This window comes from Tympanuchus pallidicinctus, unplaced genomic scaffold, assembly GCF_026119805.1.
Source record: "Tympanuchus pallidicinctus isolate F22 unplaced genomic scaffold, pur_lepc_1.0 scaffold39, whole genome shotgun sequence".
Taxonomy (NCBI): Eukaryota; Metazoa; Chordata; class Aves; order Galliformes; family Phasianidae; genus Tympanuchus; species Tympanuchus pallidicinctus.
In genome coordinates, this window is record NW_026294757.1 from 1,092,655 (window position 1) to 1,105,367 (window position 12,713).

A 12,713-nucleotide genomic window follows, 5' to 3' on the forward strand; every position below is an offset into this window, starting at 1 on the left:
GACTTTGGGGAAGGAGCTGTGCCCCCCCCCGTCCCCCCCCCCGTGTTGTTTTTATTTTAGGGGAGCTCCCCGCAGCGAGGTGCGGGCTGTGTGCCGATCATTGCTGCCCCCCCTCCCACTGTATTTATATTTATATATATATAAGTTATTTATTTTGGGGGTGGAGGCAGAAATCCTTCATCTCTCCCCCTCTTGGGGACCGCTTTGGGGGTGCCCTCTCCTAAAGGAGGGAGGGAAGGAAGGAAAGAAGGAGGGGAGTGAAGGGGAGGGAAGCAAAGCATCCCGCATCCCTCCCGGCGGCGCGGTGGGAGCGGCCGGGGCGGAGGCAGCGGCCGCCCCCCCCCCTCCTTCCTCCTCCTCCTCCTCCTCCTCCCCCTCCTCCCCTCTCCGCACGCCGGGGCCGCCCGCCCGTCGCCGCGGGGGTCGGTGCGGCGGAGGCCGATCTCGGGCCCCGCGCTGCCCCGAAAGCTCCATGGTGCGGGAGGGGGGCATGGCGCGCCCGCCCTACAGCTCAGCTCAGGACATCCAGATGGACGTCTTCGACAACGCAGCGCTCCAGGTGACACCACCGGGGGGGTGGGGGGGTGGAGAAGGGGTCAGTGAAAGCCCTGGGGGGAGGGGGCTGCATGGACCCCCCCCCCTCCATCCCCTCCCCACGTCCTACCAGTAAAGGTTCCACCTCCTGTAGCTCGGTTCCCCCCCACACCCCGTAGCCACGCTGCTCCCCCAAATCAAAGCAGACAGCGAGAAGTGGGGGCGCAGCCCCCAAGTTTGGAGGGGGGGGGGGAAGCGCGCCCCTTTACTGCATCACCTCCCCACGGCTGTGTCCCCCCCCCCCCCGCAGCACCCTGAGTCCAGGGGTGGGCGCACAGCGCAGGGGGGGCACAGGGAAACTTTTGGGGATGGGGCAAACTGTGCAGAGTCAGTGTGCAGTGGGAACCCCCCCCAAAAAAAGAATCTCCATCTGCTGGGTGTGGGGTGGGGGGATGCGTCCTCTGGGGTGGGGGCATCTCGTGTCCCCCCCCGTGGTTGGTGGTGACAGCATGGGTGGGGGCACAGCCAGGCCCTGGGGGTGGCGGGGGGCAGTGAAGGCTTTGCCCATCACTGTGGGGGGGTTCCGTGGTGCTGCCCCACCCGGGGGCCTTCATCTCCTCCAGCACAGAGGGATGGAGGTGGGGGGGGGGGGGGGCAAGGACCTAAAAATACCGGGTACCACCGGTGGCAGCTGGGCCCAGCTGTCCTTTCTGGGGGGGTCACAGCCCAGCCACTCACACCCAGCACCCCCCGCCCCCCCGGTTTGCTCCAGTGTTTCCTCCCCCACCGTATCCCACAGCCCTTATGGGGGCACTGTCAGCCCCCTTGGGTGCAGTGTGTGGGGGGGGGGCTCATTCTTGCTGAGGGAGCTTGTATGTGCGTGGGGCTGGAGCATGTGACAGCGAGGGGGTGGCATGGGGAAGATGGGGGGGGGTGGCTGCTGCTGCTGCTGCTGCTGTGGGCCTGGCCCCCCCCAGAGCATCCTGCTCCCCCACCCAGGTGCGTGGGGGTCTGGGGGTGCTGGGCGGTGGCTGCAGGAGGGGTGGATCTCAGCAGCTCCCAGTGCTCAGTTCTGATGCTGCTGGGGATGGTGGGGGGGGGTGATGCCTGTAATTCCCTCCCTGCCCCCCCCAACCTGTCACCCCTCTCCGCAGGGCAAATACAGCAAGCGCAAGAGCCGCTTCAAGCGCTCTGATGGCAGCACCTCATCTGACACCACCTCCAACAGCTTCGTCCGGCAGGTGAGGATGGGGCTCGGCGAGGGGGGGCACGGACCCCCCGTCTGGCTCCTCCCCACCCCCCGGAGCAGCTATCTGCTGAGGCTGAATGGGGACAGCCTCTTTGGTGGCCTTTGACCCCCAGGGAGCCATGTGGGGGGGTCCTGGTTTGCAGCTGAGTGTTAGGGGAGTAGTGGACCCAGCTGTTGCAATATCTGAGCCACATCCATCTGTGCCCCCCCAAATCGAAGCAGAGACCAGGGGTCACCAGCCAAGGCTGCGCCTGCTGTCCCTCCTCTCTCCTGCACAAGAGTGGGGCTGGGGGGGGGGCGTCCACCCCCTCATATCAGTAACCTTTGGGGTGCTGGGGGCATCTCCTGCCCCTTTGGATGCTGGGCGGGGGGGGGAAGGGGGGCACGCAGCCCACCTGGCATCACCCCCGCCCTCTCCAGCCCCATCCACCCACCGCTGGCTTGGCACTGTCCCCCCCCCCCCCCCCCCGCCCCAGGCTAAATATACCCCAGCAGGCTGTGGGTGTCTGAAACCCGACCCGCGGGCGCCCCAGCACGCAACGCCCGGCCCCCCCTCCCCCCCCGGCCCACTTGCCCCCAGCCCTGCCACCATGGAGATGACCGGCAAAGACCACCTCGCCGCCCCGGTGAGCATCCCACCCCCCCCCCCCCCCCCCCACTGCTGCCTCCCCTTTCTGCCCTTCCTCCCTGTCCCAAGGTTTGGGGTCCCCTTTGACCTAGAGGGGCTGCAGGGTGAGCACCCCAAAGCAGCCCCTCCACCCCGGTGTGCCCACTGCTGCCCCACAGTCCCCGCTCCTCTGCCCCCCCCCCTCGACCCCAGGCTGTGACGTTCCTGTGAGAAATGGCTCAGAGAGGGGCTGACTGATTGCTGCCCCTGTGGATTTTTTGGGGGGGGGAGGGTTTCCTGGAGGGCTGCTGCCCCATGGACGGTGGTAATGGCTGTGCAAAGGTGTTTGGGAAGGGGCTGCCCTGCTCTGTGGGAAGGGTGGGGGCTGCCTCAATGTGGGGGTTACAGAGGAGCCGGGTGGGGAGCAGCACCCTGCAGGGTTGGTGCCTCTGCTGTTCCTATGGGGGTCACAGCCCTGGGGGTCTCCTCACCACCCCCTCTGTGGCTCTAACTGCAGCACGGGGTGAAGTGAGGGGCCGTGGGGTGTGAGCAGAGGCCCCAGCTGCAGCCTTGTCCTGGGGTGACCCCCAGCCCCCCGTTGCCGTGCAGCCCCATTGCTGCAGGACCCCTGGGCGGCTGGAGCAGAGCTGTCACTATTGCACTTCCCCCAGCTTGGTGCTGAGCGGGGGGACGGCCGGGGCGCTGCCGGCTCTGGGGGGGTCCTCATCTCCCTCAGTTTAACGAGAGGCCTGGAGCCGGCTGACAGCAGGACGGCAGCGGGGTGTCACGTTCCGTGCCGGAGCAATGGGAACAGCTGTGCCGGCGCTCGGCCTGCCGTAACCCCGGCACGGCCCCCCTGGCTCAGGGGAAACTGAGGCACAGGCTGGGGGCAACGCATGGGGTCCTCTGGGAACTCAGCCATAGGGCTGTCCTTTGGGTGGGCACCACCGTGCGGGATTTTGGGGATGCCTCTGTGCTGCGGGGATGGCTGCCTGCCGGGGCTGGGGCTGCTCAGCGTGGGGCTGGGGCTGAGCATCCTCCCCACCGTCGCAGGGCTCAGCTGAGTCCTACACCAGCCGCCCCTCGGACTCGGATGTGTCCCTGGAGGAGGACCGCGAGGCGCTGCGCAAAGAGGCTGAGCGCCAGGCGCTGGCACAGCTGGAGAAAGCCAAGGTGGGATTAGGGGGAATTGGGACCCTCGTCACTGGGAGCCTTCCGTGGGGCATTGGCTCTCGCTGTGGGGTTGGAGGGGGGATGCTGCCCCCCACTCATCCCTTCCCATCTGCAGACGAAGCCGGTGGCGTTTGCTGTCCGGACAAATGTTGGCTACAACCCATCGGCCAATGATGATGTGCCTGTGCAGGGCATGGCCATCTGCTTCGAGCCCAAAGACTTCTTACACATCAAGGAGGTGAGGGTCTGGAGTTGTGGAGGGGAGCAGAGCAGGAGGGGAGGGCGCGAGTGGCAGGGCCTTGGGGATGGGGGTCGGCAGGGCACGGGGCTGAGGGTGGCAGCGTGTGGGACTGCTGTGCGCCGTCCATTTGCAGGCTTTGAGGTGTTTTCTGTGTTCATCCCCCGGTGCAGAAGTACAACAATGACTGGTGGATTGGGCGGCTGGTGAAGGAAGGCTGCGAGGTCGGCTTCATCCCCAGCCCTGTCAAACTGGAGAACATGCGGCTGCTGCAGGAGCAGAAGATGAGGCAGAACCGACTGAGCTCCAGGTTCTTCCTACCCTCTCCAGCCCCTGGAACCTTCACACAGCCCCATGCTTACCCCTCTCTGCTTCTTCTTTCCCAGCAAATCAGGTGACAACTCCAGCTCCAGCCTTGGTGACGTGGTGACGGGGACACGCAGGCCCACCCCTCCGGCCAGTGGTAAGGATGTCTGGGTTCCCCATGGGGAGCAGGGCCGGCCCAGCCTATGGAGGGGGGCCTTGTCCTGCTGGGGACTGGACGCCCCTCCCAATGCCCCTCCTGCAGCTGGGTCCTCCCCTCTACCTTCCCAGCACCGGGAGGGACATGCAGCCCCCTTGGTCCCCTTGTGGGACCAAAGTAGCAGCCCCACATTGCACACTCATGCTTACATCCAAATCAGAGTGCACGGGGTGCCCTCCCAGCCCTGGGTCCCTGCACTCTTCGCCCCCCCTGCTCCCATCCATTCCCCCCTTTCACCACCGTTATCACTGTTCTTCTCTCCCCTCCGGCCCCGGCGCGTCCCCAGGTGCCCTGGACACACATAGCTTTGCCTTTGAGCCCGATGAGTTAGAGGAGGAGGAGGCTGCGGAGACCCACTGCTCCCCTAAGAGTAGTGTGAGCAGTGTCACCACCCCCCCCGCCCACTCCAAGCGCATCCCCTTCTTTAGGAAGGTAACAGAGCCCAATCTGGCCCACGCCTGCCTGCTGCACCCTGCCTGCCCTAACACTGCCGGGGGCTGCGGGGGCACCGTGGGGTGGATCGGTCCATAGCTGCTCCCCCCTGTGATCCAGAGGATGGATCATTCCATGGATGTATCCCTCTGTCATCCATGGGATGGATCGTTCCGTTGGCTGTATCCCCCCCATGGTCTGTGGATGGATCGTTCCGTGGCTGCATCCCCCCGCGGTCCATGGGGTGGCTCAGTCCATGGCTGTGTGCCCCCTGATCCATGGGATGGATCGGCCCCTCTCCCCCCCCCCCCCCCCAGGGCCCCCTGTGTGCGCATGGTGTGTGGCACAGCTGTGTTTGTCTCCCCCGCAAATGAGAGTGGAACATTCCTCCCCCCCCCAAACTGGGCACGGTGCTGGGGGGCTCGGGTGCAACCACGGCGTGGGTAGGGGGGTGCTGAGGTGCTGTTCCCCACCCAAAGCCTCGCGGAGCCCCTGCTCACACCCCAACGCTAATCAAGAGTAGGGCAGCATTCATACAGAATGAGCTCCACCGGCACAATCTCCCTTTGCTATTGGAGCTGTGCCCCCCCTGGGCTTCCTGTTAACCCCCCAGCCCAGTTTGGGGCCTGAATCCCCCTCCCACAGTAACACGCATGCCTTGTTTGTCTCCCCCTGCCCGCCCCGGCGCCTCGGGACGTAGCGAAGCAGAAGCAGAAATCGGTGAGTAGCGTCAGGACCCCTGGGTTTGGGGCAGGGGAGGAGGGGGGAATAGGTTTTGCTGCCATTTCTGGGGCCTCCCCGTCCCTTGGCATCACCCTGGGCTCCTGCTGTGCCCCCCGGCCCAGCGTGAGCCCCCTGACCCCCGATGCTGCCCTGCAGGCTGAGCACGTGCCGCCCTACGATGTGGTTCCCTCCATGCGGCCCATCATTCTGGTGGGGCCATCATTGAAGGGCTACGAGGTGAGGAGCGGGGCTGGGAGGGGACCCCAGGGTGGGGGGGGCACACAGAAGACCCCATGCCCTCCTCCTCCCCTCCCGCAGGTGACAGATATGATGCAGAAAGCACTGTTTGATTTCTTGAAGCATCGCTTTGATGGCAGGTGAGGCAGGGGGCGGCGGGGCCTTGCGCCCCTTGGCGAGGGGCACTCAACCCCTTGGGGGGCCCTTAAGCCACGGAGGAACCCTCAAGCACGTGGGAGGCCTTTAATCTCACAAGAGGGCCCCTTACCCCACAGGGGACCTCTAAGTCCCACGAAGGACTCTTAGCTCTATGGAGACGCCCTGGTTTGAGTGGGATCTGCCCTCAAGGAGAAAGAGGCTCCACTTCAGCCTGATGCTTTTGGGGTGGGAGGAGGGGAGCAGGTGTTTGATGGGGGGTGTTTGGAGCCCCGCCAGCCTGTGTCCTTCTCGCAGGATCTCCATCACGCGGGTGACGGCCGACATCTCCCTCGCCAAGCGCTCTGTGCTGAACAACCCCAGCAAACACACCATCATCGAGCGCTCCAGCACACGCTCCAGCCTGGGTAAGGCGGGTGCAGCGCCTCGGCCACCCCAAGCTCCCATCTGTATCAGCCCAGCAGCCTCCTGCTCCTGTCCCCTCCCTCCTGGGATGCTCAGCGTGTCCCTCCTTCCTGCACAGCCCCATCCGCTCTGTGGGGCGATGAGTGCATGGGACGAAGGGCACCTGGGACCCGTGCTCCCACTGTCGGTTTGACTCAGTCTCTCTTCCCCTCCTCCCTTTTACCTTCTCTCTCTCTCTCTCTTTTTTTTTATTATTTTTTTCTTCTTTTTTTTCTCCTTTCCCATTTGGGGTTCCTTCCCTCTGCACCGCTTCCTTCCTCCCCTGCTCCTGATACAGATATCTTGGGTATGTAGCCTGTTCTCCTCGGGTAGCGCGGGGTGGGAGACAGCAGGGGATGCAGCCCCAAGGTTCCCTGTGCCCCCAACTGTGCTCGACTGCGGGGTCTGAGTGCAGCCTCTGCAGGCACCCACCCAATGCATGTGTCTGGGGGTCTCAGCCCTTCCTCCCCCAGCACTGGGAGCCCAGTGCCTCCCATCCGTGGTTCTGGGGTGCTGCTGGTGTGGCTGAGCCTCTTCTGGCCCCATCCCGCTCCCCACGTCCCATTTCCAGCAGCCGTCCCTGCAGCCCCCCTTTGCTGTCTCCGTGCCCTTGTGACTCCCTCTGTCCCCCCACTCTGGCAGCTGAGGTGCAGAGTGAGACGGAGCGCATCTTTGAGCTGGCCCGGACCCTGCAGCTGGTGGCCTTGGATGCTGACACCATCAACCACCCGGCCCAGCTGGCCAAGACCTCCCTGGCACCCATCATCGTCTACATCAAAATCGCCTCCCCAAAGGTGAGTGGGGGCCGTGGGGCGGGCAGGTGGCAGCGATGGGGCCGAGGTTCTTGTGCCCCCCACCCCACACCGCCCTCTCTCCTGCTCCAGGTGCTGCAGCGGTTGGTGAAGTCTCGGGGCAAGTCCCAGGCCAAGCACCTCAACGTGCAGATGGTGGCCTCCGACAAGCTGGCGCAGTGCCCGCCTGTGAGTGTCCCCAGCCCAACCCCTGCCACCACCCTGAGGCCTTTGGCTCCGCCCCTTCCGGCAGAAGCCCCTCCCACCACCGCCTCCTTGCATAGATTCCACCTGTCCTGACCCCAGGCTCTGCCCACCACCATATTAGGTGATGTAGGCTCCTCCCACCGAGTGATGGAGGCTCCGCCCACCAGCATATTGGGTTAGGTAGGCTCCTCCCACCGAGTGATGGAGGCTCCGCCCACCACCATATTGAGTTAGGTAGGCTCCTCCCACCGAATGATAGGGGCTCCGCCCACCACCATATTTGGTTACATCGGCTCCACCCCCGCGTGTCATAGCCTCTGCCCAGCACCTTATTTGGGTACGCCGACCCCACCCATTACCTTATATGGATACACAGGATGCGCCTCTGCATGCTGCAGACTCCGCCCACCACCTTATTTGGTACACATGCCCCACCCACAACCTTATATGGGTATGAGGGCTCCTCCCCACATGCCATAGGCTCTGTCCACTACCCTATATGGGCACATAGGTCCCAGCCCCATGTGTGCAAGCTCCGCCCTTCTCCTTATTTGCATCCATAGGCTCCACCCCCCACCCCATTAACGCCAGCAGTCCGCCCTCCCGCCATCCTGGCCCCTGGGCTCCGTGTCCATAAGCTCCACCCCACCGCAGTTTCCTCCCCCCAGGAGATGTTTGACATCGTGCTGGACGAGAACCAGCTGGAGGAGGCCTGCGAGCACCTGGCCGAGTACCTGGAGGCCTACTGGAAGGCGACGCACCCCCCCAGCAGCAACCCCCCCAACCCGCTGCTCAACCGCACCATGGCCACGGCCGCTCTGGCCGCCAGCCCCGCGCCCGTCTCCAACCTGCAGGTACAGGTGCTCACCTCCCTGCGCAGGAACCTGGGCTTCTGGGGCCGCGGGGGCGCCGACGCCACCCCCAGCCCCCAGGAGGAGCACGCGCTGTGAGATGGCGGCGGGGCGCCCGTGGGACCTCCCCCCGGGGATCGGGGACACCCCCAAGGATCAGGGACAGCCTTGGGTTCTGGGGACGCCCCGGGGAACAGCCGCCTCCCTGGGGTTGCCCCCTCCTCTGGGGATGCGCTCCCTGCTCCGTGGTTGATGCCATCCCCGTGCCCCTGAAGTCAATCCCCCCCCCTCCACCCCAGGATCTGCTCCCCACCCCGGGTTTGGGGCCATCCCGCTGCGGTGAGGTTCTGCTCTCCCTGGATCAGGGCCCCCCTTTGGGATCTGCCCCCTGGGGTTGGGGTCTCTCAGCCCTGCAGAGCTCTCCTGGGTTACAACGAGGACTTATGGGAGTTCCTGGGGGGGGGCTGAGCCCCCCGGACACCCCTGACCCCCCTGGGTCCAGCAGTAGAGGCTGTGTCCAAGCCGAGGGGGGCCCACAGCCCTCCCAGGGCATCAGGCAGAGGAAGGACGCTTGTCCTGTGTTGTCTGTCGCTAATTCCTTCAGCAATCAGGGCGCTGCTCTGCACCAACCCTGACCCCACCGCCTCCCTGCTCCGTTCCCCTCCATGCCCTCCCACTGCTCTGGACCTGCCCTGGTGCCCCCCCACCTCCCCTCCCCGCCCCGGTGCTGGATGAGACCCACATCTGGACTGCATGGCACGAAGTGTGCAGGCTGGGCTGGGGCGGGAGCGCATGCGCCCCCCCTACTCACCAGGCCCCGCGGTGTGCAGCTAACACCCCTCCCCCCCCCCCAACTAACCCGTCCATCTGTCCTTGCACGGTGTGGTTGCTTCTCCCAACCAGGCTCCATACCTGGTGCACGGGGAGCCGCCGGGCGAGGGGAACGTCCGGGAGGGGGGGCCCATCCCACCGCCTGCCCGCTCGGCCCCCCCCCCGCCGCCTGTCCCGCCAGGACACCTTCGACTCGGAGACCCCCGGCAGCCGGGATTCAGCCTGCACAGAACCCGGCAACTCTTGCATGGACGTCGAGACCGATCCCGGTGAGGAGGACCCCCGGCCCCCCCCGGGTCCCCGCGGTGCGTGGGATGAGGAGCGGGGCCGGGGACCACGGGGACGTGCCAAGGGCCACGACCGCTACTGCCCAGAGCCGCCGGAGCCTTTGGGTCTGGACCAGAGTGACACAGAGGGCTGGGGACAGGAGGTTTACATCCGCTAGGGTGAGGGGGGGTGTAGGCAGGGATGGCCCCCCCCCAACCCTCCTTTTCCCCAGCCCCAGTGCTGGCTTTGGGGCCAGGGGTTGCACTCAGCTGGGTGTCTTTGTAGGCCACGTGCCCAAAGCCTGTTCAGCTGTGCCATGGGGTGTCCCCCACCCCACTCTTGGTGTTAAGGGGGGGGCCTCCCTCCCACCGCAGCCCTCCCAGCATCCTGCGGTGCCTCGGGCCTTTTCTGTCCCACAGGGAGAGCGAGTGACCAAAGGGGACGTGCCAGTGGCTGGCGTATCCCCATCCCCTATGGCACAGGGAGGGGGGCTTGCGCTCTCCCCAATACCCAGCCCTTGCCTGCTGCCTGCAGCCCCCTCCCCAGGGTGCACCCGCTTCTCCATGGTGCTTTTTACCACCCTGCTGCAGGGGGACCCCTGAGCTGGTGGTGGAGGGGTTCCCTGCCAGCTGTCCCCTCCCCAGCTAGTGCCTGCCCCACAGCTGTGGGAGGGGTGCATGCGTGTGCTGTGTGTGCAGGGTTTTGGGGTGCCCACTGGGTGCTGCCTGCCTGGGGAGGGGGGGGGGGCATGGTTTTTGCATGTGTTTGCATTGGAGTGGGGGAGGATTTTGCCTGTTTTTGGTGGTGGGGGGGGAAATCTGAGCCAACTGGGGGGAGGGTGTCTAACATGTGCTAACAGCTGCCCCAGTCCTGGCCTGCCACAGTGCCCAGCAGGTCCCGGGGGGGCCCTGTGCTACCCTCACCCCCCCCCCCCCCCCCTTTCCCTGGGACCATGGGAACACACCGAGCAGCACCAGGCCCTGGCCCCTGCCAAACCCCTCTGTGCCACCCCCTCTCTGTCTGCTCTTTCCCCATCCAGCTGTGTCTGTCCGTCTGTGTGCCTGTCTGTCTGTCCCCCACCCCAGCTCCCCAGGGCACTGCCTTCACCTGTGCCCACCCTGGGGTGTCCCTTATCCCTGTGCCCCCATGAAGGTCGCAGCACTGGGGTGGGAACACCCCATGGCCGACCCTCGCAGTGGGGCTGGGCTCACCTCTCGCCCCCCACCTTGGGGCGATGCTGGGGTGGCCCTGGGGTCGCTGCCTTACCCACACCACCAGCCTTGCCAGCCTGGGCTGGGGGGGGCTCCGGGGTGCTCAGCTCTGCCGCTGCCAAAACGCCTCCACCCGTTGTGTGCCTCAGTTTCCCCTTTTTTGCTGGGGGGAACTCGGTGTCACTGCCTGCCAAGTGCTTTGAGACCCACCTGCCCCGGTGCTTGCCCCCACCGGGGCCAGGCAGCTGGGCCCCCCCCGCCCCAGCCCTCCTAAAGGGCAGGGGGACGTCCCATATTTATGTCATCCCACAAACTTTATTTAAAGACCCTGACAAAGTGTATTTTATTTATTTATTCTCCTTGGTGTGTGGGGGGACTCGCCCCGCTCGCTTGGTTCTTTGTAATAAACATTTCGGTGAGATCTCCCCGCGGCTGCGCCTGGTGGGGGTGCACAAGGAGGGTGGGGGGCTGCCACCAAGCACGGCTCTGCTCTGCAGTGACTGCAGCATCTCCTGGAGGGGGTTGGGAGCAGCCAGGACCTGCCTGGCTTTTGGGGAGGGACGCGTCCTGCAATGGGGCTGTACATGCTATTTACAGGGAATAAATACAGCACTGCTGGCTCAGGGCTGCCGGCACCTCCACTCGCTCTTCTCTGGCCAATACTCAAATGCTTTCCTGCAGGGAGACACGGGGACATCAGTCCCTGCTCTGAGCCCCCCCTCCCCAGGCCGTGGGGCCATCAGTCCCTTCCCCACAGGGCTGCTGAGGGCCCGTACTCACTCTCGTGGTGGAGGCGATGCTCGGCACACCAACCCAGCCTGGCAGGGGCACACCTGGTTGATGCTGAAGGCCAGACCCCCGGGGGGCACATGGCAGCTCTGCCCCAGCTCCAGCCGTTGCTGGCACAGCATCTCGCCGTGCCGCCGCGCACAGCAGCCACCCGGCCCGCAGTCCTCATCCTGCTGGCACCGTGCTCCTTTGTGGGGGGAGGGAACAACAAAGAGAGGGGTTAAATGTTGAAATCCCCCAGCCCCATGCAGGTGCAATGGGCCCAAAGTCGCTCAGCCTCATGCGTGTTGCAGCAGGGGTTGCGATGAGTCCCACTCCCAACCCGACCTCCATCACATCCCTCTGCTCCCGGGGTTGTGGTTATGGGGCTGCCCACCCCCGTCTGCTGCTCACCCTCCTGCCCGTCGGGCACGGGCTGCTGGCACTTCCCAAAGGTGCAGAGGAGGCCGTGGGCGCAGTGGGTGTCACGGCGGCAGTACTGCCCAGCAGGCCGTGTGGGCAGGCACAGCCCGAAGTGTTCGTCACAGAAGTGTCCGTGGGCACAGGGGCTGGTGGGGCCGCACGGCGTCACCTGCATTGGAAGAAGAGCAGTGGGGTCAGGGGGGCCCGGATCCATCCCCACCTCTGGGATGGGTCAGAAATGGGAGGGCAGCACGGGGTGGGATTGGGTTTGGGTTCCGTGTGCCTGTCTGTCCGTCCCCCACCCCAGTTCCCCAGGCAATGGAGCCGGGGCTGTTCAGGATGGGAGCCTCGAGTGTCAGGGGGCTTCAAGGGGCTGCTGGCTCACAGGGACTCATCCCTGGAAGAAGGGCACTGCCGCTCGATGCAGTTTTCTCGCAGGAAAAGAAAACCCCGAGCGTAAGGCCCGCCGCACAGCTGATGGTTGTTTGGGGCCCGGCGTCACTCAGGCAGCCCTCAGGCAGCCCGTAAAATTCCTGCTCCAGGTGAGGCTCGAACTCACAACCTCGGCATTGCTCCGCGTACTGCCCTATAAGTACCGCGCGCTGACCGATTGCGCCACTGGAGCGCCCGCTGCCGCCCGCCGCGCCCGCGCCCCCTCCCGCCCCGACCCCGCATCCCCCCCAGATCCAGCCCCCCTCATCCCTCTCCCCCCCTCCATCCTTCCCGCATCCCTCCATCCTTCCTGCGTTGCTTCTGCGTTTCCCCTTCATCCCTCCCCGCTCACCTCCTCCGCGCTGCCCCCCGGCCCGGCGCTTCTGCCCAGCGCTGCTCTGTCGGGCGGGTGTTGGGGCAGAGCGTACATCCATGCCCAGAGGTGCGCGGCGGCTGCGGGCAGAAGCGCGGCGAGGAGGCAGAGGAGCGCCGGGAACGGCTGCATGGCGCTGACGGCGATGGCACTGAGGGGCTCCCGGTGGGCGCTGCCTATTTGTAGCCCGCGGACCCCGCTGCCCCCCGCTGCTCCGTGTGTTTGCACGCCTAATGGGGAAGG

The 12,713-nt window shown here is 65.6% G+C and overlaps 2 protein-coding genes and 1 non-coding gene across 5 annotated transcripts; 1 reads left to right on the plus strand and 2 right to left on the minus strand.

Moving 5' to 3' along the window:
- The first annotated feature begins 370 nt into the window (after positions 1 to 370).
- Positions 371 to 9,049, plus strand: CACNB1 (calcium voltage-gated channel auxiliary subunit beta 1). 3 transcript variants are annotated; one of them, XM_052700080.1, is made up of 13 exons: positions 371 to 559; positions 1,689 to 1,775; positions 3,444 to 3,563; positions 3,679 to 3,801; positions 3,975 to 4,111; positions 4,188 to 4,264; positions 4,611 to 4,756; positions 5,636 to 5,716; positions 5,798 to 5,856; positions 6,170 to 6,288; positions 6,959 to 7,110; positions 7,201 to 7,296; positions 7,983 to 9,049. In XM_052700080.1, exons 1-13 carry the CDS (start codon positions 473 to 475, stop codon positions 8,262 to 8,264), a joined length of 1,566 nt encoding a protein of 521 aa, XP_052556040.1. In that variant the 5' UTR covers positions 371 to 472; the 3' UTR covers positions 8,265 to 9,049. The 3 variants fall into 3 exon arrangements, with proteins under 3 accessions (XP_052556040.1, XP_052556041.1, XP_052556042.1); XM_052700081.1 differs by having other exon boundaries at positions 6,170 to 6,279; positions 7,983 to 9,048; XM_052700082.1 differs by lacking the exon at positions 4,611 to 4,756 and adding an exon at positions 5,457 to 5,476 and having other exon boundaries at positions 372 to 559; positions 6,170 to 6,279; positions 7,983 to 9,048.
- A 2,045-nt stretch (positions 9,050 to 11,094) lies between these two features.
- Positions 11,095 to 12,602, minus strand: LOC128089021 (dickkopf-related protein 3-like). Its single transcript, XM_052700025.1, has 4 exons — positions 12,450 to 12,602; positions 11,657 to 11,834; positions 11,255 to 11,450; positions 11,095 to 11,149 (listed from the first exon to the last, which is right to left on the minus strand). The coding sequence occupies exons 1-4, from the start codon at positions 12,600 to 12,602 to the stop codon at positions 11,095 to 11,097; spliced, it is 582 nt and encodes a 193-aa protein (XP_052555985.1).
- On the minus strand, positions 12,200 to 12,290 carry TRNAI-UAU (transfer RNA isoleucine (anticodon UAU)). Its single transcript is given in 2 exon segments — positions 12,200 to 12,235; positions 12,253 to 12,290. It is a non-coding gene; the product is annotated as a tRNA-Ile (tRNA).
- Positions 12,603 to 12,713: the final 111 nt, after the last annotated feature.